This window comes from Hydra vulgaris, chromosome 09 (assembly GCF_038396675.1).
Source record: "Hydra vulgaris chromosome 09, alternate assembly HydraT2T_AEP".
NCBI classification, from domain to species: Eukaryota; Metazoa; Cnidaria; class Hydrozoa; order Anthoathecata; family Hydridae; genus Hydra; species Hydra vulgaris.
The window spans coordinates 18,198,279-18,221,500 of record NC_088928.1 but is presented as its reverse complement, the minus strand read 5'-3'; the positions used below and the strand labels follow the sequence as shown (position 1 = coordinate 18,221,500).

Below are 23,222 nucleotides of genomic sequence, written 5' to 3'. Positions count from 1 at the left end.
TAACTATATATTAATTATTTCATTAATTATTAATTATAATAAGTGTTTTTCAAATGTTATTATCAGGTAACTCAATCTATTTATTTATAATGACTCCTAACCACTATATCAAAAAATTATCAACAATAATTGTTTGATTAAGATATGAACCTTGTCTCCAGATTGAGCAAACAATTTTTAAACAAAGCTAAGAATTAAAAAATCAAACTTAATGATCCAATATAAATCAAAATCAAGTAACTAAAAGAAAACTTTATTTAATAAAACAAAAAACTTACAAGCAACTTCTATGACAACCGTTTGAAACAATTTTTCTAGCGTGAGAAATGCATTACATGTATATGTACCTGCCTCTTTTTTTTTCAGAGACTTTAAGTACAAAGTATTGTTAGGCAACACATACACTTCGTCTTTGGTACCTTCAGAATAACTTGGTATATTTTCTTCACCTTTATTCCAAATTATTTGTGCATCTTCAACAGGGCTAGTAGTGCAGTTCACAAAAACTTCTGTCTTTGCAGCTTGCAGCACATTTCTTGGCTCAACAATAACAGTTACAGCAGTAGTAACTAAAGTCAAGGAATAAAATACATTAAAGGCTTCTTTAAAAGGTTGTTCTCGACAAAAAAAAATTATCTATATAGCTTATTATAACAAGATTATATTCAGGACAATTGATTACAATCAATGATTAGTTAAAAATGATCAATGATAGTTCAAATTCTAGTTCAAAACTTTTTAGGAATACAGGTGTCTACTTAATTTCAATCTTTTATAAATGAAACAAAAACAAAGTAATCAAACCAATTATTTTTTTTAATTTTTAAATTTTTTTTTCTTTAGGATTAACATAAGATTTTGGATTAAAATATTAAAAAAAAATATTTTCAGTCATTCAGTACATAAAAATTTAACACCTCAAAATCAGTCTATCTTTGCATCATTTGTAGCCCAATATAAGTAAAACAATTTTAAAATTTTGAACTTGTAATAAACTAAAGTAAAAAATAATGATGTTCTTCGAAATAATTTCTTTCCAAGTCTTAAATAAAGGTTTTCACTTAACACAAACCAACTTTTCCAACCTGGAAAAAACTTTTGCATTAAGTAAGCACTATCTAAACTGCAAATGTTAAAGAAACTGTTAAAAATAATATAAATGAAAAAATTATAAAACACTTATCTTTTTACACAAAACAACGCTAAGGATGTTAAGGGTTTTATAAGAGGATTTTTCTCAAAATAGCAAACTTGCAGAAATTGAAAAAACTCTAACTTAAAATTTCCACTGTCTTGACGCTCTCAGTTTAATAAGAGCTAGAGATGGTTTCTCAACAAAAGCATTTATCTTGGGTAGATGCTAACTGCATCCAACTACTTTCTTGCAGAAGGTCACTTAGGCAAAGACTTGAGGGACAAACAGAAAAACTTTGTTGACCAGAGTTGCACCTCTTCTTCATCTAGTAAACTGGCATAGATTTAAACCTGTATTACATTGTTTACTTCCAAGAGAAATGAATGCTGGATCATTTTAATTTGATTTATGGGTTTTTGCTTGTACCTTCTTGGAAGTGGCTTTGCAACTCAATTATTCCCTAGTGAGGGTACAGCTAAAAAACTCTTTTTTAAGCTTTGTGGTAGCTCTCAGAGACTAATTTCATCAATAATTATAAAGTATTATCAGAGTATTAACAGTGCCATGTTACAATGAAAGGTGCCCCTGTTAGTGCTTTTGGTCTGTACTTTGGATTGGTTGTCACAAATAATGAAACTGTATAGCTTATGGGTTAGAGTGTCATACACTATTTATGATTGAGTCAAGTTCTCAAACAATTAAAATATGTCTAAAATTTTTAAACAAAAAAGAAACACCATTGTTACCACTAAAATGTTTTAATCTATCCAGAAAAAAAAGTGCAGCCTTTGAAGTAACTTTTCATCAATTGAATCATACTTTTTGCTAAATTCACAATCTATTTGCTCTTCGTAAGAATTTGATTTTGACAGTTTCGATTTAGTATTTTAGTGTTATTATGATTATAATGATCATTATAATGACTATTATCTTATGATTTGCAACAACTCCAATAGTAACACGCTTGGTTTAAACATATACTTACATATCAGTTCACCTATTTGTCAGAAAAAAAGGTTTGAATTCTTAATTTAATTCAAGGTCTAAAACTCTCCTGAATCTAATTACCACACTCTTCTTTTTATCTCAAAGAAACTGGTAATTTCATTGTTCATATTCAAATTACTTCTGCTTCTATTGATAGTTATTTCACAAAACTGTTATTTAAAACTCTATTCATTAATCTTTAAACTATTTAATAAATTCTTAACTGAACTTGTTTTCTTGCCTGCTGGAAAATGGCGCCTGCTGGATTTAATTTTGTAAAACTCTTGATTGCTCTGACCCCTCTAACTATCATCCAATCCAATCTGATTCACAAGTTCCATCACAGATATGCTATCTGTGATGGAACTTTAAAACTCCAGGCAGTTATGCATTTACTTGTCTGATAATAGTGCTCAAAGATCCTGTATAAAGAAGTATAAAATAGATTCTCTACTTTTGGCAAATATTTTATTTATAGTCTTGAGTTAAATGTCTGGCAATCGTCAAATAGCACTTAACACATATATTCTTTTCTTGTAATAAGTTATATAAATTGCACGGTATTATCAACTATTTTTAACTTTAAGATTTCCACCCTCCCATTAAATTAGTGCAAGATCCACAAATTAACAACTTGCACAATTTTACAATAACTGTTTCTACAAACACTTTCCTTTGGATGGATTCATCAATATATAATTCCTGATTGACAATAAAGTGCTTATGAAATCTGCTATAGCTGATTGTGTAAAATGCAGCCAATTTTGAGTAAAGCTTTATTTTCTGCTAACTTTACAAAAAAAAGTTTATTTTTAGATTGAATTCTTTCAGAAGATCTGCTATTAATGACAAAAAGGGATGAACAAATATCTTTCCAAAGCTACAAACATGGATTGATTTTTTTCTAATGAAGAATTTAACTGAATTTAACAAATTGTCACATATTCAATGCACCTTGGAGACTTGCAAACAAAGACAAAATAAACAATTGTACTTTAGAAACTTGCAAACAAAGACAAAACCAACAACAAATTTTTGGAGACTTTGAATACAGTGCTTTTGAAACAAACATTCACACTTTTCAAGTGCTCTTGAAACTCAAAACTGTCACTGTTAATAATGATGTCATTAATGGGTGAATTTACTCCAGGCTCAACAACTTTATTTATTAAAAAAAAAATCCTTCTTAAATTTTTTTCATAATTTTTGGTGATACACTTAATCTGAAACCCAATCTTTTTCAATAGTAATACTGTCCTCAAAATTCAATAACTTGATTTACCACAATGCTTCATCAATGCAAATCTGCAAACAACTTTTTAAGATAAATTATCACAAACTTTCTTCCTATTTTTCAGTTCACAATAGTTCATCACCAGACTTACCTTTTATTCGTTCCATTGGAATACTCCTGTTAATGAAATGATACCATTATATTTATCTCAAAACTGCTTTAAATAATTTTGTTTTATCCATTAATTTAAATATCCATTAATTCTACTTAATTTTCATATTTTCAGAGATATGATTGGAATTTCTTTTTTAAGTAACTACTTCTGTAAACCACTTAAATGATAAGCACCAATTCAGAATTCTGCTATGAAATCTTTATCAACCATTTGTTCCAAAACTGTTTTATAAGTTGCATTGGACTTGAACACTACTAAGAAGACTGAATGCATTCATAGTAGGCATATGTAGAAACAAACAGATTTTACATTTATCATGGTAACCTTTTTATTTGTTCAACATTAATCATATGCATTATGTATTTTCCTACTTGTAATGCCAAAATTTAAATTAGATTTTAAGAAAAAAGTGTAAAATAATGTATCTATTATATTTTTATTCACCCATTTAATTAGTGCTTGTATTTTTGCTTGCACAGAAACTAGCTTTTCTTAGATACTTTTTGAATTGTTTAACCTTTTTGACAAGTGTCGAGCCAAATACCTTTTATCTTTTTAACTCTTTTTCTTCATTTTTTTTGTTGACATTTGATATGCCTAACTTCACAACAACGGCATGTGATGATTTTTTGATTATTTCATGAGCCTCTATTAGATTCATAGCTGCATATTGTATGTCTTTATCATGAAAGAGGGTCAACCTGTTTTTATGTTTCTTCAACTCAGATTTTCAATATAAACTAATATATGTATATAAATTTACACTTTATAAAATAAAATTTTAAATAATAAAGTTAAATAATAAATAAACATATATATCCAAAAAATAGTGTGCATTCAATCCATAATGTTATGTAAGGATATTAGTTAATCAACTTTGTCAGCTCCATCAGCAGATTCTTTAAGGCAATAATTTAAAAACCTGTTGAAACTAAAAAAAAGCAAATATCAGTGCATTTCTCATGTTATCGCAATTTTTTTTTTCACTTAGACCCTGATTACAGCAAATGTCCCTCAAAACAAAATTAGTAGCAGTACCCTACACAAATCATCTACCTTTTGGAGTTTCTTTTCTAATGCCTAATTTCACTTAAAAAAATCTCCTTAACCATCATCAACCCTGCAAACTTGACAATAATACTCATTGCCAAAACAGCTTGTAATAATTTATTATCAAATTCCCTGTTAAAAAAACCTCCTAAAGAATATATAAACTTATTAAAATACCAAGAGTATAATAAAAGCATTAAAAATGTATAATATAATAAATATAAATAAATATATATGTATATATATAATAACAAAAAAATTCTTTTAAAAACAATTGCTATTTACAATACTAAATGATTGTAATTGCTATTTGCAATATTAAATAATTACAATAATTACAAATAATTATTTTAACAAAAAATAAATTAAAAACTTACAACTATTTGGCACATATATGGAGGCAAAAAACAATATGAATTATGCAGTTCAAAAAGAAAGAAATGTTTTATTTCTCGCTAACTTTGTTTTTGTTGATATTTAACTATTTTTCAGTTAATATCCAAAAATTTTAGGGTATTTTTTTACCTGGAATTATAACTATGCCTTTTGGTATAGTAAAGCTTTTTTTTATTGCTTTTACAACTTGTAACTTAGGTTGAGAGGCCACTACAGACCAGAAAGCTGATTTTTCTTTTATCTTTTTTTTTTTATCATTATTTTTTAATTGCTGTGATAGCCCTCTCTGATCTCTATAACTCCAAAGCACAAGTGTTAATGAACTAATGTGCAGAGAAACAAGCTGCAAAGAAACATGTGTAGATGTTGCAATAGAAATATGTATAGTAAACTGCAGGTTGGAAATTGTGCAAAAAAGTCAACTATTAATGCAAAAAACCAGTAGAACCAGTAGTACTAGAATCTAGCTCTTTTTACTATAAAATTACTTTACTGTTTTTTTCTGTTTTTAAAATAGCTGTTATAAAACTCGACTATATTTCTATAAATATAGTAATATAATATTTATATATATATATATATATAATATATATATATATATATATATATATATATATACCTATATATATATATATATATATATATATATATATATATATATATATATATATATATATATATATATATATATATATCGCTCTACCACTACACCACTGCGGTAGTGGTAGAGCGAGTTCGATCCCCACCACATCCCCACCACCGAGTTCGATCCCCACCACGTCCCCGGTAGTACCGCGCTCAACTTGTTTTTCCGCGCAGCAGCCTTGTTCGTCAAGGTTTGTGTTTCGGAGTTATAGGAGTTGAGAGAGGGTTATAACCACAATTAAGTAGCCTCCCCATCTGTAGTGGCCTTCTGGGCCTTGGGGAGGTGAAATAACAAAAAATATATATATATATATATGTATATATATATATATATATATATATACATATATATATATATATATATATATATATATATATATATATATATATACATATATATATATATATATATATATATATATATATACATATATATATATATATAAATATATATATAAGAATATATATATGTATATATATATGTATATATATATGTATATATTTATATATATATATATATATGTATGTATATATATATGTATATATATATACTAGGGATGTGAGAATATGCGCTTTTTGCCGTAAAAAAAGTGTTTTAAAAATTGGTCCGCATTTTTTTTGATTTAGCAAAAAGTTGAATTAGGCCAAACCAGGCTGCACCTCTATTTTGGAGCTAAATGAAATGAAATTTTGTATCTATTTAAAAAAAAGGTAAAACTAAAATTTGATTTATTTCATGGCTATTTTTGTAAATAAAAAATAGTGTAATTTTACTTTTTAAATCTTTGATGTATTTCTATGAATCACTGCTCCTAAAATAAGCAAGGGTCCTTCTTTAATTCAAAGGTTCTTTTAAAATATTTATTAAACCACCTATCCTCAAAATTTGAAGTAAATCTGATGAGCTCATATTAAGTTTAGGTTTCCTCAAGCACCCAAGGTTTTTTTGTGAATTTGAAAATTTGAAGCATTGTTACCCTGAGTTCGCATATATAAAATTACCGGATCACATGGTAGTTTTATTGAATTCTGATTAGCGCAACACTTACTTTTTTATTTAGCTTCTAAACTTTGAACAGATTATTAAATTTTGTTTTATTAAATATACAAGTTGTTTGGTCTGTTCAGTCTATTATTTTGATTTTAGTGTATTTTTTATTAGATTTTTTGGGGACCTCATGATGGCATGAACATCTTTAAACGGAACACTTTTATCCATAAAATTTTAAAATAATAAAGTTTAATGAATTTTTTATTATTTTGTTTGTACATATAAAACTTTATAATTAGTTTTAATTTTTTTAATTATATATTCAGTTTTACATTTATAACTAAATATTTGTTTAATATACTCTAAGCTTTATTTTGATATATGATTTTTTAGTTGGAAGATAAAAATTTAGACGAATATACATTTTTTTGCAGAAAAAATTAAAAAATTGGGTCCAAGTTTTCATAGCCTCTCCATATATAAAAAATTGCAACTTAAAAATCTCATAACTTTTGAAGTACTTGACCTACAGAGATAATTTTAATATTTTTAAAAAATTCAAAATTAGAGCCATATATTTATGTATATGATACTATTTTGTTTAGAAATTTCAAAATTTTCTCACATCCCTATATATACACACACACATATATATATACATACATATATATATATATATATATATATATATATATATATATATATATATATATATATATATATATATATATATATATATATATATATAAAATCAAAGTTTACTTACTATTTTGAATCAAACCATTGTTACAAAGTAATATCACCAAAAACCATTGTACGATTTTATAATTAAAGTGTAAAAACATTGTAAATTATATTTTTATGAAATTGTTATATACATTTTAAATAAACTTTCTAACTTTGAATTACTTTGATTTATATAACATTATATATTTTGGATTTCTTACAATTTAAATGCGTAAGTCTAAAGTATTGTAACAATGTGTGCAATGGAGACCAAACGTATATGATTACCGCCGTTTTCTTTAAATCCTATAAAGCTTAAATGAATTTATTTCGTTCAAAAGCAAGTTTTAAAATTTTTTACGACAGCGCTACACCATTTTTCGATTTCAGACTCAAATTTCAATAACAAAGGTTTTAATCTCATCAAAGGAAATTTTAATTTATTTTAAAAAACAGACGCCAAAAATTTTGTTGTCAGTATAATGTAACTGTTATCTTAATCATAAAACTTTTTTGAAGACTTGTTTATTAAATTTTATTGTAAACAAAACCTGAATCAAGTCAATTAACTTTTTTAATAGACAACAAGTTTTAATAAAGTAAACAAGAATATACACACAAGAAAAATTATCATATTTAATGTACTCGTATTATAGGCCATCATAATTCATAAACTACGATTTGTTCATGAACCAATGTACCTTAACCATGCTGTGTTAATATCTTTGCAAAAACCAGTTAAATAAGAAACGAGGTAAAGATGTCAATTGATACAGTGCGTAAAAAAAAATATCAACGTTTTATTTAAATTAAAAAAAAATATTTTTATGACTATGACAATAATAAGGTAAAATAGATCTTGTCACCAAGCCCCGTAACTTCACCTTCAATAAATCAGATAAACTTTTAAAATATTTGTATAGTAATCTAAAAATCTTTTTTTAATTTTTTTTATTAAAAAAATTTAACAATTTTTTTAATAATATTTATAAAAATAATTCATAAACAACATAGAAAAAAAAGAAATTTAAGGTAAGAAAAGTAGTTTAAAAAAGAAAAGAGTTAAATTAAGAAAAATATTTAAATTAAGAAAAAAACTTCTATTCATTTTTGACATAAAATAAATAAAAGTTTGAACAAAAAAACTAGTGAAAAAAGTTTACTTTTTTTTGTAAAGAATATTTTTTTTTTAAATTATTTTTATTAGGTATGTTTTTCTGGATTATAGTGATGTAATGTTAACTCCGGGTAAGTCAAACACCGGTTAACTCGAACTTTGTTATCTCGAACTGTTTCATTTGTTTTGAATTAAAATCTCTTTTTCTCTTCATAATATAATTGCTAGAGTCAACGTTTTAACGTTCAAGGTAGTTTTAATTAGTTACTAGGCTTTTGTGAACTTGAAAGAGCGCGTTCTCAAAATGTACGAGGTCATTAGAGAAAGATCTGTCAAGCGAGTTAAAACTTTTTACCTTATGTAATTTGATTATTATTTATTAGTTAAAATTATTATATAAGAGTTAAAGTAAAAGTTCGGTAGAGAATCATATAAAGTTAAATAATCACCATTAAGATCATATTATATTTGAAGTAAGTATAGGAAATAGCTAAGCAACTTATTAGGTATGTCAAATCCCGCGATTAACGGAACCGATTTTTGTGCTAAAAATCTGTTCCACGTTTTTTAGAACTTCGCGTTAGGCAGTATGGTAGGATGGGGTTTTGTAGCATATTTTTAAAGAATTTTATATTAACTTAGAAGTTTTTTTAAAAGTAGAGTAGTCGAAATTTTTTAAAGAGTATTTTTTTATTATATATACTATAACGAAAGTTAAAGTGTTATTTATTGATATCAAAAAATTTGTTGTACTTCTTGTGCTAGTAAATGTTAAAGATAAGATCTTTTTTTTTTCTATCCTATTCTTTTTTTTAAGTTTATAGGTTTGCTATGCACATGCCAAATTCCAAGAATCAATTTTAACAAGCAGAAACCCTATTTTTGCCCTCACTATTGGTACCTAAATTTTGTTTTTCCGACTTCTGTTTGGGGGAGAAGGAGGGGGGTGGAGATGATAAAGGATATTCAATATTCGTTTTTATAAGCCGATAAGAATTATTATTAAAAAATTTATGTGATTTTTCTATACAATAATTTTGTGATATAAGTACTAATATTACATTTATAAAGTATCAATCTAAAAATAACATGTATTATATATAAAATAAATAATACATGTTTTTTGCTCAGTCTAATCATTACATTTTTAAAAAGCTTTATTACAAAATAATATAATATATTGCTTTTTTATGTATTTAGAATATATCATATATTAGTAATATACTAATATTTGTCAAAAAATATATAGACATGTGTAATATACTTATAGTATATTATATTTAATATACTATTTATAGTATATTATATGTATAGTATATTAGTATGCAGGGCCGTCCCGAACCAAATTATTAGGGGGGGTGAAACTCCTGTAAATGCTAACTCAAAAAAAAAAAATTTGTAACGCTCGAAAACAGTGAAATACTTGGCCTTTTTTTAAATACACCTACTTTTTAGGTTTTGGGGGTCTCTGACCCTCTAAATTCTGTACTCCTAGATCATTAAACAACTTAGATAAAGCTCTGATCCGTCCAACAGACTCGCAAAGTTTAGAGCTTGGATTATCGTCACTACATGCATCGGTTCAATGTTTTGAGTGTTGTGTTAATGTACACTGTACATTAACACAACACTGAAAACTTTTCATCAACTATTCTTAATGGTTTTAAAAATGACAAATTTTCGCTCATTTTTTCAAAAAAACTTGTTGAAATCTACGTAACTGTACAATGCATTGTGCAGTTACGTAGATTTTGAGGATAAGTTTTAAAATAAAATAAGCGAAAATTTGACATTTTTAAAACCATTATGAATGGTTATAGCGAGCTTGCCTAAGGCAAGCTATGATTTTGCAAGTAATTTCAGGGAAATTTAATGGAACCCATGTTAAACTTTCTGAACTTGTAGGTCAAAAAATTATAAATATACAATGCCAAATATTTTTGAGTAGAGTAAAGTACTTATGTTTTAATAATAAAAGAAAGAAAATGTTTGAAGAATTCACTTTTTTGGGACTTTCGACCACGAAAAAATTATTCTGGCCTACTGAGCATTGGAGTAATAATCATATATGAAATGGGCGTATATTACGATATCAAAATACAGTTTTAATACTGTAATACTATTTATTAAAAGAAGATTATTAAAATTATATAATATCTAAACAATATTTCTTGACGTTAGCAATAAAATTTTATAATAATTTTTATAAACTTGTTAAATTTTTATACATAGTTTGTACATAATGTTCTTCATGAAAGATATAGAAACAATAAAATCAAAAGAAAGTATTTGTTTTCGAAGAGCAAGCGCTTTTGATCTTGTTCCTTTATCAAAACATTCGTTTAATAATAGAATTTCATTAAGGTTTTCAACAACAGCTTCTAATGAATTCCATACAGCTTTAACACTTTCAGCACAAGCTGTCCACCTGGTTTTTGACAAGTTTCTTAATTGTAACGCATTTTCAATTTTGGAAATTTTTTCATTAAGCAAACCATATCTATTATTACTTGAGGAAAAAAAGACAGAGATTTTCTAATATATTAATAGTACTTCCAATTATACTACTAGCATCACAACTATGTTCTAAAAACGTGTTCAACCGATGGGCTTGGCATGGTATAAATATAATTTTATGACCAACAAGTTCAGAAAGTTTGTCATGGGTTCCATTAAATTTTCCTGATATATTGCTTGCAAAATCATAGGATTGAAAGGGTATTAACTCCGGATTTAATAAATTACTGACTATTTAATAAAATGTTGACTATTTGTGATGCTGTACCCGAACCAGTTTTATCGTTTCCTTTTTCAATTCCCAAAAGTCGCTCAACAGATTTGCCTTGACTATTAACATATCGGACACATACTGATAAACGGTCCTGATTTGATATATCTGGTGTAGTATCAGCAGATACTGAATTAATGTTTGCTTCATGTATCTCTTTTATTATTATGTTACACGTTTCTTTAGCTAATAGTTTAATAAATTCATTTTGAGATCGTGGACCTAAGTTAGTAACTTTATGGGATCGTAAAGAAGACTCCTCCATCCAGCGTTTCAATAAGGGATTATGCCTAGAGAGTAATTGAACAAATTGCATAAAATTTCCTCCACTTTCGTCACTATCACCTCGAAATGCTAATCCTTGTCGTGATAATGTTCTAGCAATATCAAATAATATAACTACAATTTGTTTATTGAAATCTTTTTCTTGTTCTAACTTAATTGCTTCTTTTCTATTTGATATGTTTAAAATTATATCAATATGATTTTCAGTTGTCGTAAATTGATAATAATCATGTAACGCTGCTTTATGAGAAAAACAAGAAAAATGTTGCTGCAATTTACCAAATTTTTTAACTCCACAGCTTTTCATTTTATGCCATTGACGAATACCAGGTTTTACCCATGCTGAATCTTGATAAGATCTTCCTGGACCATTTAAAAATAAAGTACATACAAAACAGTATGCAGAATCTGTCACAATACTATATTCTAATAATGGATATTCATTGTACCATTTAGGATTAAAACTATGCTGTTTAATGTTGTTAACTGTAGTATTAACTGGATATTTAGTTAATTTTGGCTGATGTGGCCCTAAAGCAATAAGGTATAGCATTGAGATGCTGAAGCAACCAAATCACGACTGCCTGGATCATGATTAATTATGTTATCAATAAAATTGTTAATTGGTTTGGAACTTTCAGCTGATTTAGAGATTTGTTCCGATAAAATATTTGCATTTTTTAAGAATTCTTTAGAACTTGATTTTATTCTACTAATGACCTGAATGCTTTCCAATAAGAATATCACAGGATTTGGAAATGTCTCAGATTTTAATTCAGACAAAATGGTACCACACTCGCTGTCTGTGTCAATATTTTCTAACTGACCAGCACACGATAACCAATTGACTTCATCACTTTGTATTTCAGGTTCATCTATTGGAGACATTTGAATTGAATTCTCTTGAAATAAATCCTCCTCTAACATTTGAGAATGACATGTTTCATGGTTCTAAATTATATTATACTTTATTTCATATAAATATACCAAATATTTCAATTCTAAATCAACAAGTAACTTATATCTTTAACTAAAAAAATAATAAATGGCAAGTTATAAGGAAATAACTTTAATTAAAAAAGCTTAATAAGTTCAATTAAATTAATCCAAAAGAAGTTATAAAATAAATGCTTTTAATTTTTTAAAAACGATTTTACTATTTTTATCCTTGAATAAGTGATCTTTATTCAGAATACATACGGGATTTGTTAAAAAATACATAATAGATTGATTTCTTAAAAAATGCATAATGGATTGATTGATTTGTTAAAAAATGCATAAAGGATTAATTGATTTGTTAAAAAATGCATAAAGGATTAATTGATTTGTTAAAAAATGCATAATGGATTGATTGATTTCTTAAATGTTACGATTTAATTTAAATTAAAACTCAGTTGTTTTAAATTATTCTACAAATTTATAAGCATAATTATCGTTGAACTTAATATTACATTAAACCAGATACATACCGATTCTCGTTTCCCTGCGACTTTGGAAGTTTTAACTGCACTTTGAAATAGGTATGCTACATGAAATTTTTTTATTGATTAAATTCTAGGTTGTTATATATCATTAGAAAGAGCTTCTATTGAATATTTTAAAAGTGAAAAAATTATTAAAATCAAACGATTCCACAAAAAGTTATGACGTTTTAAGTACCGATTTTCAGATATATGGATTTGTTGATAAAACTGTGGTCAAAATAAAGTTTTTTTTAACTAAAATTATTATAACTGTGTCAAATCATATATATATGCCTAAAACTTAGTTTCAATAGATAGGTATAAGAATAGCCTACACATTAACACTGTCCTACACCCTCAGGGTGTATCTGGTAGGCTAGAAGGGCCACCCAACCTCCACCTTCACTGTCATAAAATCAATAATACATCTTTAAAAGAGTATTTTTTTTTTGTAATTGCTAGTTTTTATATGCAAGTAGTTGTTTTTATTTCCTTCTAGAACAAATACGAGAGGTTGATTTTTGAGTCAGGGTGTATATGGGGTTGGGGTAAGCACCGTATTATTGAAAACACCCTATTAAAGTGTAAGACCCCTCAAAAATCATTAAAAAATCAAAAAAAAAAATTTTGTGTAATTCTGACACGAAATTTATTGCTGAACTCGAATTTGAAAACCATTTCTTCAAGTAAGATTTAGTTCTTGAGATATAAATCTATTCCTTCGAGTGGGTAAATTTGATCTGCCTAGCAACACGCATAGCAACAGGTTTTTAATCAGAATTGCAAGCTTTTTTTTTTTTTTTGTTATTTAATAAACTTTTTTAACAATGGGTAAATCATGTACAGTCAAGCAAAGTACTTAAAGTAAAAAATCCAGAAAATTTCATTTAAATAGATCCACTTAAACTTTGCCAATCGATTCAACTCTATCAGTTGCTCCTGTTATTAGTTATGAAAATGATCATATTTCTTGTAAAACTTCTTTAAATTTATCGATATCCTTAATAAAAATTGAGAAAATTGAGACAACTCAGCATAATAAAACTAAAACTGTTGGTTATTGAACTGTTGGTATTGAAATTTTGTCTAGTGTAATTAATCAACTATGTTTTAAAAAATGTTTACAATCAGAATTCAATCTTTCATAATGTTTCCTCGAAAAAAAAGGACTCAACTCAATGTTTAATATTTGCTGCTCTAACTGCAATGAAAAAACTGAATTTTATACTTCAAAGAAATATTCTGGGAAATAATTTTGAATGTAAATAATAGAATAGTTTATTTAATGCGCCATGTAGTCAAGTTATTTCAGGATTAGAAAAGTTTACATCTTTAATGAACATTCCTAAACCTATGATTAAAAAAGATTACAAAATAAATAAATCTGTCTCTGATTGTGCTAAAACTGTCGCAAAAGAAACAATAATTGATGCTGTTAAAGAAATTTGTCAATCTTCTTCAAATATTGTTAACACTGCATTATCAGCTGATGGTAGTAGGCAACATAGTGGGTTTTCTTCATTAAATGGAGTTATTACAACAATATCAATGGCCACAGGTAAAATTCTTGATTACGAGCCAATGAGTCGGTCATGCAAAGCACGTAGTCTAAAATTAAAACTTAAAGATAATAATCCTTTTGCATTTGAAGCTTGAAAGTTACCACATGTTTGTAAATAAAACTATCGTGGCTCTGCTTCTGGCGTGGAAGTAATTGGTGCACAAAGAACGTTTGGTTGTTCTATTTCACAAAGTAAACTAAGGTATGTTAGCTATTATGATGATGGCGATTGTAAAAGCTTACTCTTTATTCCTGGTATATATACTTTTCAAGGCTGTTCAATCATAAACAAAAAAGCGTTTAATTTTGAGAGTATTAAAATCGATCAACATCTAAACAGCGAAAACAAGTTATTCATGGATGCAAAAAAAAAAAAGATGACTCAGAGAATGACCAAGAAGGTTATCTATATGATTCTGGTTCTTGTTCTTATAATAACAGATTTTAAATGTCAGATTTGCATGAAATTTTCACCAAATGTTTATTACATCTAGTTGTACAATTGGGACTAAAAGTTTTCAAATACTGTTAGGAGTTTTTGATTTATAGAAGATTTAGTTTAGATTTATAGAAGATTTAGCTTGATTTATAGAAGATTTAGTTAGAAGAATGCAATTTAAATACGCCATTTTAAAAAACTCAGCATAGCTTAAATACTTTGTTTTTTGTAGAACAATTTTAGTTCAGTTTGTAGATTACTATGTTGTTAATCATATGCCAAAAAGTCATATTCTATATGCTTTCGGTTACTCAGATAGAATGGCCGGGGTGTCCTAAATATTTTTGGGTGTCTGCCATTTTAAGAGATTTTTTCAATAAATAAATTTTTGAGGGGTCTTATACCTTAATAATTTGACACTAATAGTAATATTATTACTAATAATAATAGTATTACTATTAGTTTTACTGTTTCCATGCAAAAATCAACAAATAAATTTCAAAATGAAATTATTAAAATTCTTACAATTTAACTTTTCACTCATTTTATCTAAATAAAACGACATTATAAAATTATTAATTATGACAGTAATAATATAAACAAACAATAATATAAACCTTTCTAAGCTAAAAAGGTTTATATTATTATTATTTAATATTAATTTATTGTTATTGTTTTAAAAATATAACAATGTGATTATCAATAATAATCAAATTTAACCTGCAAAGAATTTTATCTCGTACTCCCCCCCTCTCCCCGCAAATGATTAAAAAAAAAGGAAATTAGGTACCGAAATTGTGTACCTAAATAGGGTATCACCGCCTCTGAATCTGGCAACGAAATTTGGCAGGAACATAAAAAATGTGCTAACTTGAGTGTCAGAAAAATTGAGAGTTTGTCGGGCTTTATCTTCAATAATTCCTTGATGAAGAAAGTAAAAAACCGTTTTGCCAAAACTTTTGAATATCAACATATCTACTTATAAAGTTCATTATTTTATTCAGAAAACACATATTATTAAAGTTTATTCATTCAAGTTTTTAAAAAATATCTATGTTGGTATGAAATTCCGAAAACTAATCAACATAAGTCTGCACAAGATTATAGAAAAAAGGAAATTAGGTACCAAAATTGTGCGCCCAAATAGGATATCACCGCCTCTGAATTTGGCAATAAAATTTGGCAGGAATATAAAAAATGAGCATACTCGAGTGTCTGAAAAAGATAGAGTTTGTCAGGTTTTATCTTCAATATTTGCTCGTTAGAGAAAGTAAATAACAGTTTTGAATATCAATAAACCCACTTATAAAATTCGTTATTGTAATCAGAATTTAATTGCGCCACTTTGTCAGTCAATTTATGTTCATTTAAAAAGCAAACACTTACATTAATTTTTAAAAATTAATTAAAAAAATATAAAATATATTAATTAAAACATTTAATTTAATTTGAAGGTAATTTAATTTTGACGACAACAAAAACCGGGTTGCGTAATTAAAAAAAGATTTTCTAAGCGATCGAATTCAAAATGTAAACTTGGATGTAAAACGTTTTTAAAAAATGGCGAATATTAGCGTTTTTTAGAGCACTTTTTGTTGATTTTTAGACCTATATTTTTATACGACTCTTAATCAACATAAAACTCTCTATCATAATCAGCAATAAAATAAATAAATAAATAAAAAAAAGGGGGGGGGGGGGAGAAACTGCAGTAGCGCCCTATTTTTTACTGGACCAGAGAAGAAAATGATTCTGAAGCTGTTGATTATTATATAAAAAAAATTCCAGCTAATTGTTGACATTATATTTGGTGAGTTGATGTTTTCCTAATGTGAATATGTTGCCATTATTTTTTGATAATTGGACAGGCATTTTATTATCTTACTACTTTATTTTACTATTTTCTATATATATATTAGGTACGTGGACTGAAATTTTTAAATTGAGCATATACTAGAATGTTATATATCATTAGAAAGCCCTTCAATACAGTACTTTAAAGATGAAAAAATTATCAAAAACAAACAATTCAAAAAAAAGTTATGAAGTTTTTAGTAGCAAATTTTAGATATATGGATTTATTGAATAAACTGGTTCCAAAATTATTATTTTTTTCACTGAAATTGTTATAACTTTGTCAAATCTTATCCAAATGCCTATAAGTTGGTATCAAAAGATAGATGTAAGAGTAGGCTACAAGTTTATATTAGTCTATAGATATAGGGGGTGTCTAGAGGGCCAGAGGGGGTATGGCACATTATCGTAAGCCTTAAAAAATACAAGTTTTTCATCTGAAAGATTGTTTTTTCTGATAAATTTTTTTATCTTTATACCCGAAAAGTTGTTCTAATTTGCTTCCATTCCATTTTCAAATATTAGTGGTCTATCTTATATTAAAGGGTGGATGTTTTCGTTACGTTTTAACACCCTCATAGTGAAATGTTACATTCTTATAAATACTTTAATCTTAAAAACACTGATTATATTTTGTGTTCAAAAGTATAAATTATACTTTCTTACTCTACAGCGTTTACAAGTGGTGTATAAATTGGCATTAGGAGTGGGATATGTGCCACACCTAACTCCTCCTCCTCCCCTCCCCCCCCCTCCCCCATCTTCTTTAGTCTTCCAACCTAAAAAAAAAATTTAATAAGAAATTAGTATACAAGTTTATTTTACTACATTAGTTAGGAAAGGGGCGTGTGCCACAACTAACGCCCCCCCCCCCTCCTTTCATATTCAAACTTGAAAAAAATATAAACAGAAATTTAAAAATGTTTTTAAATTGCTTTTATATAAAATAGAGACATAACTTTACAAATCTTATCACATTACAAAATGCAGGTTGGAGTATCCACCCTAAAAAAAAGACTTTTCATATTTATCAACTCAATAAAATATTACACATAAATTTAACACTGTATTTAATATGGGCTATGAAATCCTCAAAAAGTCCTGATCGTATCTAAAAGTTTATAACAATTTATAGGTACAACTTGACTACTTTTTATACTACAACTTTTAATCACATTGAAAACATACAAAATATTTCATTAAAACTATTACACTTGTCAATGCTTCATTTTTAAATTATTTTGGGTAAAAAAATTTTAAATAAATAATTCAAATGTTTAAAAAAAATTGAGACAAAATGGAAAACAAACTTGATGATATTACATATAAATTTTTAATAAAAAAACAAGAATGGTGGTGCCTAATGATTGTGTATGCCACCATTAACCACAAAGCTGCTACCATGCTGTCTTCGCCTGCAAACTTCTCCACAACAGCTTTCTTCTGCTGTAGCTCCTAGCACCCCTGTTAGGGGATGATAGGTCCAGCTAAATGATTCCCCGTCATTCCCTCCTAACTGGACCCATCACAAAAATGAGCGACTGCTAGTCGGTCCTGGGTGCTGATACATGTATCTCTGATAGACACCATATGTAAGATCTAATGACATTGAATTGTAAATAGATTAGTACTGAATGGTATTATGTAACATTTAATATAAACTAACTACTTGTGAAAGTCATTGGCTGAACAAATAAAATGAAAGACTAATAAATCAACTATATATTTTAAAAATGTTAATCAAAGTAAAAATTTAAATACTACTCTTGATTTTACTTCTACTGCACTTTAATGGATAGCATAATAAACATGTATTAAATAGTGTATGTAAATAGAAATATTATGAATTCAATAATCATTCAGAAAAATAATTAAATTATAATTTTACTAGCAGAAGGTTGTGCTGATTATAGAGAAGGTTGTGAAATTAAATGAAAAAATAAGTTGTAATAAAATAAAATTTTATTTGCTATTGATAAAAAAGGCATACACATATTAGAAATAATTGTTTTACGCATACATCATGCATAAACAGATTAGAAAATAATAGCTTTTTTAAACTTACCAATTGTAGCAGCTGAAGATGTATCTCAAGGTTAACAAAGTTGTAATAAAAAACAAATTTGCAAATGTCAAGAAATGCATACATATTAAAGAGTAACAATTGTTAAACTTACCACTCGTTGCTGATTGTATTTGTAATTTTATAATCAATACTAAAAATTATCCTATACAAATTTACCAGTGGTAGACTGTGTAGATTGGACTAAAGATAACAAAAAAATTGTAAAATTACACAAAACACTACGTAATTGTCAAAAGTAAGTTACAAAAGTAACAATCGTCAAATCAGTTCTGTGTAAGATACAACCTTATTAACAAAATGAAAATAAACAATCAAAATATAACAGTAAAAATATAAAAATATATATTTATTAAACAATACGCTAACATTAGGAATGTATATACTTTGGTTTATAAGGGTATAATGGTATTTATTATGCATACTTTGTTTATATATAAATTATGTTAATTTGGTTGTAGTTATATATAAACAATGCTATTTATACTTATGAAACCTTTAAAATAAGCATAATATTTAGTAGAGTCTAAACAATAAGTAAACATAAGGCATGCTAGTATAATGATTTAAATAATAGTCCAGTTATAGAAGTATACAATCGAAGTAAAAAAAGATAATAAAGATAATATCTTTTATTATAGTTGAAAAACACTAACAAATTTTTTGTTAGGAATAAACCAATGAAGAATCTGATTTGTATACTTATTTATATATGGTGTTTTAATAAAATTGTCAACTGATACTATCGCTTAACAATCCATTCAAAAGCAAGAGTCTTTATCTGAAACATTATTATTTTTATATGTAACATAAGAAAACAATAAGTTTTTACATTTATTATTATTTTTTGTTTCAAACATAAGTTAACTATAATATTATTATGAAATAAAAGAAATTAACTTTAGTCTGTTAGAGAATTAAAAACACTTTTATTTATATTTTGCACTTTAATTTTAATCTAATAATAAAAAATCAACATAATACAAAATTGCAATAATTTTTTTAGTGTCGCCCCCCCCCTTATCCCCCCCCCTCCCCGTATTTCGCTTACCGAAAAAAACAACAACAACAAAAAAACAAAAATAGGCACCAAAAGTTCTACACTAATTAAACTATTTGCTGGTATAATAACTTGCAAAATAACGTTTGCCTAGAACTACCTAAAAAAAATGGTAAACTTAATCTAACACAAATTAAACTATTTGCTGGTATTTTTTTTTCGTTGAAATTTGGCAAGTGAATAACAAATGCATGTAGAAAACTATTTTAATAATAAAAAAAGGGGGATCGACATTTCTTCGACTGCAATTTCATAAAAGTCTTGAAAAATCAAGATTAGCTCTTCTTTTTTCAAAAAAGTATCTATGTGTATATATGTTTCTAAAAAAAAATTTCTACAAAAACACGTCTGTCCCACGCTGCCTAAAAAAGTGTTAAAAAAATGAGAACCAAAATTTTAGCATAAAAATCGGTTCCATAAATCGCGATTTCCGCGTACCTATATTATATATATATATATATATATATATATATATATATATATATATATATATATATATATATATATATATATATATATATATATATATATGTATATATACGTGGACTGATTTTTTTAGATTAAGCATATACTAAAATTTTATATATCATTGGAAAGCCCTTTAGTACAATATTTTAAAGGTGAAAAAATTATTGAAAACGAACCATTTAAAAAAAAGTTATGACGTTTTTAGTAGCAAATTTTCGATATATGGATTTATTGAAAAAACTGGTTCCAAAAATATTTTTTTTCCACTGAAATTGTTATAACTTTGTCAAATCTTATCCAAATGCCTATACCTTGGTATCAAAAGATACATGTAGGAGTAGGCTACAAGTTCACATAACTCTATAGATAAAAGGGGTGTTTAGAGGGTCAGAGGGGGTACGGGAACACTATCATATCCTTAAAAAAATACAAGTTTTTCTCACGAAAGAGTGTTTTTCTGATAAAATATGTTATCTTTATTACATAAAAAGTTAATCTAATTTGCTTCCATTCCATTTCCAAATATTAGTGGTCTATTTTAGATTAAAGGGTGGATGTCTTTGTTACGTTTAAACACCCTTGTAGTGAAATGTTACATTCTTATAAATATTTTAACCTAAAAAACATTGATTATATTTTGTGTTAAAAAGTTTAAATTACATTTTCTTACTTTACACCATGTACAAAATGTGTATAAATTGACATTAGAGGTGGGACATGTGCCCCGGCCAATTCCCACAATCTCCCCCCCCCACCCCCCACCCCCTGTCTAGTCTTATCCGACCTAAAAAAAAAATTTATAAGATATTTGAAAAAAGGTTTTAAATTGAGTTTATTGAAAAAGAGTAATAAGTATTCAAGATTATTTTACTAGGGGAGGGGCGTGTGCCACGCCTAATGACCCCCTCTCCTCCCCATTCAAACTTGAAAAAAATGTCAGTAAAAATAAAAAAAAAAATTTTAATTGTGTTTATTTGAAAAGTGAGAAATAACTTTACAAATCTTACCACATTACAAGATGCAAGTTGGAGTATCCACCCTAAAATGCCTCTAAAAATTATATATAAAGACTTGATATATTATAGTTTCAATTCAATTTGCCTAAACAAAGAAATAATATATAATTATTTATTCGAAATTAATAACATAAATAATGTAAAAAAATGTACTAAATTATATAAGCCAAAAAAATCTCAAATAATTTAAAAATCTCATACCTTCTATAAACAAGTAACGGTTACAAGAAACTAGTATTTCATTATCAATAATGCAAATATAATTTTTAGGAACTGTAAACAAGGTAAACTAATTTAAAATCAAATAAGTATTAATAAAGTCAAACAAACAGTTTAAATAAACTAAAACAAGAATAGTAAATAAGTATGCAAAATACTCTTCACATTTATTGACATTTGAAATATTCTATATTCTAAATTCATTAACATATACAAACTTAGCAGTGATAAGCTGTGTAGATTCGACTAAAAATAACAAAAAAATTGTACAGAAAATAATTTGAAATTGTCAACAGTAAGTTACAAATTTAACAATCGTCAAAGCTGTTCTGCTTTAAAATGTAATATGTATTAACCAATGATATTTTTAAAAATGTTAATGAAAATAAAAATTTCGTTCTTCTGCACTTTGAGGGATAACACAATACTAATGCATTAAATAATGTATATAAATAGAAACATAAATTCAATAATCATTCAGAAACATTTCTAAATCATAAATTTACAAGCAGAAGGTTGTGCACATGGAACTAAAGATAAAAAAAGTTTTTATAAAAATTTTTAATTGATAAGAAAGTTGTGTACATGTTTGCAAATAATAGTTTTTAAGCTTACTAGTCATAATAGTCGTTGAAGATGTAACTAATGGTTTCAAAGCTGTAATTAAAAATAAATACTGTAATTGCCAAGGTATGCATAAACATATTAAAAAGTAAAAATTTGTAAAGATACTACTTATAGCAGATGTAGAAAGAACTGAGTTTAAAAAATACTTAATAAAAAATTTATATTTCAGTCGTCGAAAATATATATACGTATTAAAAAGTAATAATTGGTAAACTTATGATTCGTTGAAGACAAAGATGTAATTAAAATTTAAAATTTGTAATAAAAAATAAATATTGCAAATAATGACTTTGAAATTAGTAATCTTTAAAATCTATTCACAGATTAAAAAGTTTTAGCAAATTCTATAATCATTAACATATACAAACTGATACAAACTTACCAGCGATATGCTGTGTAGATTCGACGAAAAGTAACAAAAAAAGTTGTACACAAAATAATTTGAAATTATTAACAGTAAGTTACAAATGTAACAATCGTCAAAGCTGTTCTGCTTAAGGTGCAACAACTATACTAACGAAATGAAAATAAAATATAACTATTAAAATATGAAGATAATATATTTATAAACAACAAGACAACATTAGGAAGAGTTATAAACTTATGTAAACAATAAACACAGATAAAGATAGTATACAATAAGTAAAAAACATTAACTTGAGTTTTTTAAGTGTTTCTATATTAGAAAGATATTATAAATATTTACTAATATTAACTTACTGTATACTATTTTCTCTTTGTGATTATGTTAATGTTTTTTTAATGAATAAGCCCAAAATTTATGTGATTTATACTAATGAAATCTCAAAAAATCTATATAAAGCCAGGTAGGATCTAAAAAAGAAACAAATATTAGACATACTTGTATAATGATTTAAACACTAGCCCAAAGATAAAGAAGTA

At 26.5% G+C, this 23,222-nt stretch overlaps 2 protein-coding genes and 1 long non-coding RNA gene across 3 annotated transcripts in view; all 3 read right to left on the bottom strand.

Annotated features, from left to right (window-relative positions):
* LOC100198815 (inactive tyrosine-protein kinase 7-like) overlaps positions 1-7,458 on the bottom strand; it is a 40,115-nt gene extending 32,657 nt beyond the window's left edge. Inside the window, 2 exon segments of the mRNA NM_001309753.1 lie at positions 279-569; positions 7,380-7,458. Of these exon segments, the coding sequence (NP_001296682.1) occupies positions 279-569; positions 7,380-7,458 (370 nt within the window).
* A 3,582-nt stretch (positions 7,459-11,040) lies between these two features.
* On the bottom strand, positions 11,041-15,459 carry LOC136084615 (uncharacterized). The gene is made up of 2 exons (XM_065804936.1): positions 12,999-15,459; positions 11,041-12,480 (listed from the first exon to the last, which is right to left on the bottom strand). The coding sequence occupies exon 2, from the start codon at positions 12,080-12,082 to the stop codon at positions 11,198-11,200; it is 885 nt and encodes a 294-aa protein (XP_065661008.1). The 5' UTR covers positions 12,083-12,480; positions 12,999-15,459; the 3' UTR covers positions 11,041-11,197.
* Positions 15,460-18,160: 2,701 nt separating this feature from the next.
* Positions 18,161-22,399, bottom strand: LOC136084614 (uncharacterized). Its single transcript, XR_010640685.1, has 3 exons — positions 21,675-22,399; positions 21,465-21,507; positions 18,161-19,112 (listed from the first exon to the last, which is right to left on the bottom strand). It is a non-coding gene; the product is annotated as an uncharacterized LOC136084614 (long non-coding RNA).
* Between the last annotated feature and the right edge of the window lie 823 nt (positions 22,400-23,222).

What these genes read in the sequence shown, in the direction of transcription:
- LOC136084615 (XM_065804936.1), bottom strand. Translation starts at nt 12,082, where the DNA reads ATGCTATACCTTATTGCTTTAGGGCCACATCAGCCAAAATTAACTAAA.